The 8,334-nt window shown below is 42.1% G+C and overlaps 1 protein-coding gene across 2 annotated transcripts in view; it reads left to right on the top strand.

Moving 5' to 3' along the window:
* KIAA0825 (KIAA0825 ortholog) overlaps positions 1-3,785 on the top strand; it is a 106,011-nt gene extending 102,226 nt beyond the window's left edge. For both annotated transcript variants that reach the window (XM_029958173.1, XM_029958174.1), the window contains one exon: positions 3,678-3,785. In XM_029958173.1, coding sequence (XP_029814033.1) covers positions 3,678-3,771 — 94 coding nt within the window. In that variant the 3' untranslated portion in view covers positions 3,772-3,785. The remainder of the gene's footprint in view (positions 1-3,677) is intronic.
* The last annotated feature ends 4,549 nt before the right edge of the window (positions 3,786-8,334 follow it).

The following is an 8,334-nucleotide window of genomic DNA, read 5'->3' on the forward strand; positions in this document are numbered from 1 at the left end:
CTCTTAGTTAGCAGATCTCTTCTTTTTAACTGTTTGGCCACTGTCTCTGCATATTATTATGTTAGTGACTGTGGTGAGTTGTTCCTGGCCAATGTCTGTACAGCTGGTGGCTTGCTCTGCCTTCAGTAGAGTTGGGGAGGGAACTGGAAGAGCAAAGTGAGAAAACTCCTGGGTTCAGCTAAAGACATTTTAATAAGTGAAGCAGCACAAGTAAACAAAGCAAAACAAGGAATTCATTCAGTGCTTCCCATGCACAGGCAGGTGTCCAGCCGCTTCCTGGAAAGCCAGGCACCACACACTTAATGGTTACAGGGCGAGGGAAATGCCATAGCCCCTAACATCCCCCATTCCTCCTCCATTCCCTAGTTTTTATTGCTGAGCACATTTATATGGCATGGAATACCCACTTAGTCATTTTGGGTCAGCTGTGCCCTCTCCCAGCTTTCTGCACACCTCCAGCCCATAACGTGGTAGGGCAAAGTGGGACAAAGAAATGGCCTTGGTGCTGTGCAAGCAATACTCAGCAACAGGCAAAATGCTGGGGAGTCGTCAACACTGAGCTACAAATCCAGAGCACAGTACCATACATTACCCTTCTTGTTTATGTACTCTCCTCTATACCGATATATAAGTTAAACTTGTGGTCATTTATTTTTAAAGTATCTCAGCAACTTGTACATGGTTATAAGATATTATTATTTTGCTGGGCTTTGAGATGTGACCTTCACCTTCCTTCTGCAGTTCTACAGAACTTTCAGATGCACTGAATACTTTACTATGAAGAATAATTACATTCTGCTCAGCTATAATGATGAGAAAAAAATTAGGCATTTTTGTAACATGTGAAACCATTATCCAATTGCAATAATATGCTGTTCTGAAGAGCAATGGCTGGGTTTTCTTCCTCTGCACTTAGGCAAGTTTCACAGAGCACTGGTTACAGTGCAGGAAAATAAGTAGTGATTTGGTTGGAATGGTGTGGATCCTGCTACAGGAGAACTCTGAGGAAAACAGGAATAGACAGAGAAGAACTCATGACTGGCAAAGCCAATGACAGTCAGGTACAAGTTCTTTAGAACAGAAAATGTAACAACTTAATAACTGAGAAGGGAATGATAACACATTTTGCCGTAAGTGCATCAGGTGAGAATACCAAGTTAGAAAAACTATACAAATTAAAACTAATATTTGTTCAAGTGGATAAGAAATGCCATGAAAAATGTCTAGACTGAAAAGCAGAATATGATTTCCAATAGATATACCAGTGTAGCTCAAGAAGAGTTTTCCAGAAAGTATTTACACAGTGAATTGACCTTAAAGAGTTTTAGGTTGAGATAGTGTCTAGTCAAGTTTCAGTCATGCGTTCCTTTGATAGATATTCTGAAAGCAGCTTCTGAAAGCAAGTAGGAAACCTGGAGTTGTTTATATATTGACTTTAAGGAAATTAAAAAAAAATAATGTTTATTTTCTACTAAAACTGGGTAAAATATGTAACTATGCTTTCTAGTAAAATTTGCTGCAAAGTATACAAAAACTCTCACATCCCTTGGACTCCAGATTATTTCTTAACATAGTCTAGATTGCATTCTCTGATGAACTGGTGGACTGTTTGAAAGTGAAATGGCTTTTTAGGGAGGAAATAACTATTGTTGTCAGCAAGGTTTTGCTCTAAGGTTAAGACAATCTTGTATCTAGTGTCTCTGTTTTGAAATCCTTTTCACTGTATTGCATTTTGCAGATACATTTGTTAATATAGTTGTGGCATTTGTCCCCACATTAGAGCTAGGTGATAAAATTATATGTTTTACCATTGATTAAGTTTAGTAGAACTGAAATTAAGTCAAAAGCTCTTGTTTTGAATACTGAATGATTGCAGGGCAAAATTTGCATGGCTCTTGTATATTCCAGTGAATACACAGACATCATCTGTTGAGAGTGGTAGCCATATGGTGAACTATTTATAGAAAATGTTTATATTCATTGTATTGTTGATTACCTAGATATCCAGAAAATGCTCTTTTAAAATCCAGTATATCAACACATGGAAAAATTTATTATGTGGTTTTGAAATTGAACAAAGTGCCAGCAAACTACGTGTGTTTGTTGTCTGTGAAAGACTTTCTATACAACTTTACAAAAGCCTCAATCTGAGAAATGAGTAAAAAAAAATGAGTGAAAATGGTAGGAAGTTCTCTAAAAATTTTTTTGATAGAAGAAAGAAATGGTAGAAGAGCAGTTCTTGACACGATGCCAAGAAGAGAGCTTATCTGCATGGCAGAGGATGTCAGTATTAAGTCTAGTGTACTTTTGGATGTGTTAGTTGTTCTTCTAAACTGCAGGTGCTCCTAGACCTTTTGTATCCAAATTGCTGGATATTGGAAATTCATATTGTTGTTGCGACTACAAGTCGACTATTAACGATGGGTTGATGAAGAACTAGGATGCCATTAATACTACAGTAATCACCACCTGCTTGGTGAGATTATAATTGATCCCTTATAATGCATATGAGAACAGGCTTTCTAAAATGCATGGGAGACTATGAAAGGCAGTATCTCATTGTTTCTGTATCAAAAGAAGCAGGTGAAAGGTATTAATCCATTATTTCATGTCTCTTGGTTGATCGCAAAGTCAGGTATAGACCCTAGTACAAAAAAAAAAGCCGCTGAGATTTTGAGGAAAATCTGACTTTGACCTTTCTGGATAAGCAGCAATCCTTTTCCATAAATGAGTTGGTCAATAACAAGGTATTTGTCACATCTGTCACCATAAGGATTATCATTTGTCTGCTTATCCTCTTCTGATGTAGCTAATGAAACTGTACTCTAACCTGAAAGAATCTGTCAGAAGTAGGCTTAGTTCCCTGCCTGGCACTTTTAAAGCACTGGTGGCAGAACGTAGGTCGGTAAGCAAAAGGAAACAGTATTACATAGTTTGACTGCCACTCAAGCCACTATTATGTATACAGTTATAGCATGAATTTCACAAATAAGTGAGGCTAAAGGTGAGGCTTCCCATATGCAGTACACTTGAGGCTTTTCTGGTTGTTAGCAGTCTCTCTTTCCTGCAGACATGTTGACGAATCCTATGAATAAAACAATATTCTCCAATGACTATCTCCAACAAAAAGTGCTAAAAACGAAAGGATTGCCATATCCCAGTAAACTTAGTTAATATTAATGTTAATATTAGTTAATAAGCTCAAATTAACTTTAATACTTGGAAGTCCTTTATTTTGAGGCCTTTGCCAGCTTAGGATATCAAAGTATACATTTACCAGCTCTCTTTTAATTAAAAATAAAAAAATTCCTTAAATAACGTTTCATGCTAATTTGATCCTTTTTTCATTGCTCAAACCTGGCCCCTAGAATAAGTGAAAGTAAAACGAAAAAAAGGAAGGAAGTACTGGTAATACATCTTTTGCATTCTGAAGTGTATTCATCACAGCTTATTGGCTAGAGCATAGGTCTGTGATCTAAACCTCTTTCTTCTAATAGTGTCTCACAGTAATTTAATTCCCATTTAAAATTAGATCACATTTGTCCACATTTGTATGTGCTTTGATGTGCTTTTATCTTGGTTTAGGAGTGGTACAGCCCAGTTTAGTGCTCCCATTGAGGCTCTCCAAACCATATGCCACTCGCTTGTTTCCCCTCTCCCTTTCTCTCCCCCTGCAGCGGGATGGAGAAGAGAATTGGGGGCAGAAGAGGTCAAGATCACGGGTTGAGAGAAGAACAATTTACTGGAAACAGCAATGAAATAAGAAAATGAACAGTAACAGCAACAATACTAATGACAAAGAGTACAAGAAAGAGGCTAACAATTCACAAGAAAAGCCCCTGAAAATAGACAATAGCTAACTGTCGCGTGGGGTCTTTATATGATAAAGAAATGCAGTCAGCTCCCCGATGAGATGGTAATCAAAGAGGCTTTTATTCAAACCCGGCGCTGTTTTTATCCCTTAAAACCATGTGACCTTGTGACCAATGAGGGTACATATTTCCACGCATGTCCCCTGGGCTTCCCTGCCCTGGGTGCTTCTCCTGCACCCCTGGACACGCCTCCTACATCACCTCCTTCTCAATTATTTAAGACGGTGACGAAAACAGTGCAAAACCAACAGTACAAACAACAGAACAGTATATGATAATCTACCATAGCTTTGCAATGACCCAGCACATCACTTGCTTTGGCTCCTTATACATCTATTGTAAACCTTTTAAAACCTTCTTATATTTCTAAGGGGTAGTGCAACTTGGAAAAATAACTTTATTAACCTAGGGGCCTTAGCCCAACTGTGCATAGACTTATAACCTTTATTAATCTGACGGTTTAAATAACTGGGAAGTTCAACTTTATTTCAAAAACAGGATAAGCTTACCAAACTAAATTCTCTTAAAGTGACCATGTGATGGAGGTAGTGTTATTTTGTGAGGTGTTTGGTGTTTAAGGCACTTGTCCAGTCAAACAACTCTCTTATTCATTCACACAGACATTCACTGACGGCCGTCATTCCATTCATCATACACACACTCATGGATTTTGTATGGACTCTGCATTTTGCCACACTGGTCATCCTCAAATGTAAACCTGAAACGGAAACATAACTTTTTTATAACTTCTACATTACTCTGGTTCTTGCTGCTGTGGTTGTGTACCTAGGTAGGGTCTAACACACCTGGAGGGAATCCATTTCAGCTCATTTCCTGTAGCCACACAGGCATAGCCTCGCCCCCAAGTCATGAGGTCCACCGGTCCTGTCCACTGCCCTGAAATCAGATCTCTCACCATGACTGGTGGTTTGGGAGAGGCAAAAGCCTGAGGCCTGTGCTGCCTTTCGTGCCTGCTTTTTTCATCACTGTCACAATTTAAAAAATTTAGGACATGTGTGGCTTTCCACAGACGCTCTTGCAGACTACAGACTGATTCCCCCCTTTTCTGTTTAGTTAACATGTCTTTCAGTGTGCGATGTGCCCTTTCAGCAATTGCTTGTCCAGTGGGTGAGTGTGGAATACCTGTGGTGTGAGAAATTCCCCAATCTGACAGGAAGTTTCTTACCTTTTCTGAAATGAAAGATGGCCCATTGTCAGTCTTAATCTATTTTGGGGTACCAAGGGTTGCAAAACAACTGAGCCAGTGTCTTATTACATCCTTGGCCTTTTCTCCAGTGTGTGCAATGGCGGTTATGTATTGTGAATGAGTATCTACTGTAATGTGTACGTATTTTAATGTGCCAAACTCGGCTATGTGTGTGATATCGTTTGCCAAATCTCATTTACCATTAACCCTCTGGGGTTTATGCCTTCCTGAGATGGCATGGGTGTGATTTGCTGACAATCTGGGCATGACATGATTATGTCTCGAGCCTGATTGAGTGTTATTTGAAATTGTCTCTTCAGTGAACGTGCGTTCTGGTGGAAAAATGAATGAGACAATTTTGCTTGCTCTGACTCTAGGTACAGTGTTAAACATTGCTGCTTTGTCAGCCTCTCGGTTCCCATCAGCCATTGGCCCTGGCATTTCAGTGTGTGACCTTGTGTGCATTATGTAAAAATCAAACTTTCTGTGATTGACAAGAAACCATATAGAATGCATTTCAAACAACAGGTGAGGGTTAGCAACATCTCGAAGAAACAAACTTTCAAGATGGGACACTAGCCCTGCAGCATAACAGGAATCGGTAACAATATTAACAGGTTGTTCAGAAAACTTTCCCAAGGCAATACGTGTGGTAGCCAGTTCAAGAACCCACCCAGAACCCTGGTTTATGGTTTGTACTTCTCCTTCCCATTGTCCTGTGTCAGGGTTTACCCATGCCACTGCAGCTTTTTGGGTCTGCCCAGATGTATCTGTGAAGACCATAAGGCCTTTCACTGGTTCATGTTTGCATCTGGTTGTGGCAGCTGGTTCAGTGGTGTGGAGGCTGTACGTGGTGGCTACAGGCACACTCAGACCGACAGAAGGCGGCTGTGAGCTCTCACAGTCTGCTGGGCGGGGTGGGGGCTCAGGTGCTGTGGTGGGGTTTCACGGTGCGGCTTCTACGGGTCCCGCACTCCTTCTAGCATGGGCGCGGGGCTTGCAGAGGCGGCAAGTGAATGCGGGTGGGCAACGGCTGCGTGGAGCTGTGGCACTTCTCTGCTTGACAGAAAGGTGCGCCAGTGCGGGGTTCACAGGGTCTCACGGTTGGGTTGAGGGTGTTCAAGCAGCAGTGGTGCCTCTTTCCGCGCTCGGTGCTTAGCACATGGCAGTGGCGGACGGCAGGGGTTCCGGTGGGGTTCGGCGTGCTCCGCCGCTCGTGTTTCCGAGCTGCGGGCTCGCAGCCACTCAGGGAGCAGACCTGGCCGTGGTGTTGGTTGCTGTCGCTTCTTTTCAGTTCACTCTCAGCTGAGATGGTTGGTTGACCTCGCTCTCCTCTCTCCACTGCTGTCCTGGTTTCTTGGCTTCTTCTTCTTCTTTTTTCTTCTTCTCTGTTCCTATGCACTTTCCCTAATATTTTTTGAGCTCTCTATACTAACTGCATTTCTCAGGATTGACTGAGACAATGGCTTAAAGATGTCTGAGTTTTTTTCGGTGAAAAATTACCATATTCTAAAAATTAATAGGATAACTGGAATTTACTGATATTCCCCTGATTCAGGGATTTCTATTCTGGCCTAATGTAGGTTTTAAGCCGCACGTTGGGCGCCATATGTCGTGTGGGGTCTTTATATAATAAAGAAATGAAGTCAGCTCCCTGATGAGATGGTAATCAAAGAGGCTTTTATTCAAACCCGGCGCTGTTTTTATCCCTTAAAACCATGTGACCAATGAGGGTACATATTTCCACGCATGTCCCCTGGGCTTCCCTGCCCTGGGTGCTTCCCCTGCACCCCTGGACACACCTCCTACAGCTAACCACTCCCTCCACCATGCTATGCCAATCTTGAAAAGAGCCTTTCCTCATCCATGAAAAATGATGTTATATCGTATAAAATAATCTCTGTGTTTTAGCCATGCTCCCTCCTGGCTATTCAAAAATTACCCTGTCCTGGCTGGAACCAGGACATAATATTCTATACTATCTACAACTTATTCTATACTATCTACAACACGCCCAAATCCTATCTCTTCCAAGTATATACATATGTATATATGGGCCATCCCTCCAAGATGTCTGTTGAGTTCATTTAGTCCATGACTGTGGGTTCTATCTGTCCTAGATATCTTCTAGGGCAGGAGGGCTAGTGCTGTCGGCTGGTTACAAGCTGCATCAGGAGCTTACAACTGTTGAATCTAGAGCAATCCATCCTCACTGTCCATGGCAGTTATGGCATACAGTGGCAGTGTCATTCAGCAATCAGTATTATACAGTTTAACATTACAAACTCTTCTGACCCAAAAATCAAACTCCCATTGAGGTAGACATCGTGTTTCCCTGTCATTCTGCGTTACCCACCAAGTACACTCAGGTCCTTGAGCAAAAACAATCCAATGGATGGGTTTGCCTTTGCTTGAGGCAGGATTGATCCAAACTGTCTTCTCTAACAGGTTCCTCATATGCACCACGGGGACTTTATTCCCTTCCACAGTATGCGGAAGTTTTAAATGGGCAGGGCCAGCTCGACTGGTGGAGCCTCCAGTACTACCTAAGCAGGTGGCCTTCACTAAATGTAGATTCCAATGTTTGAAGGTCCCACCATCCTTCACTTTCAAAGTGATTTTTAACAATCCATTGTACCTTTTGATTTTCCTGGAGGCTGGTGCATGGTAAGGAATATGATATACCCACTCAATCCTGTTGTTCTTTGGCCCTCAGCAGTGCCACAGCAGAAGGGTCCTCTGAGAGACCAGGCAAGGTATTCAGCTGTCTAATTTCTTCTGTCTCCACAGCAGCTATCCCAAAAGCCCAAAGATAGCCTTTTGGGTCCTTGCAATATCCTTCTCTCAGGTAATCTGTGCCAAGGATACACAGAGCTTCTGGGCCTGTCACAATGGGGTGATTTTGCGATTTGTTCATGGTCAGGCTCACTTCAGCTTCCACTGCAATCAGTGGTTGGGATACCCCTCTCACCCTCAGAAATAGAGATGGATTTAGTCCCCTACATGTCTTGATGGCATCAGGGGACATGGTGTCAACTAAAGCCTTATACTCTTGTGGGTCTGATGTGCCAGGCTATTGTATCCATATAGTCCAGTAGATCCAATTTGCCCCTTTGCTGCTGGAGGCAGGGCTTGTCTAGTTCTGGTCATGGTACTCGTTGCTCACTTCCTGTAAATATGAACTGGAGGTCCATTCAAAAGGATCAGAAGAACATCAGCCCTCCTATTCTATGTGAGGACTTGGCCACTTGAAAC

Source organism: Manacus vitellinus, unplaced genomic scaffold, assembly GCF_001715985.3.
Source record: "Manacus vitellinus isolate BGI_N305 unplaced genomic scaffold, ASM171598v3 scaffold_145_pilon, whole genome shotgun sequence".
NCBI lineage: Eukaryota > Metazoa > Chordata > Aves > Passeriformes > Pipridae > Manacus > Manacus vitellinus.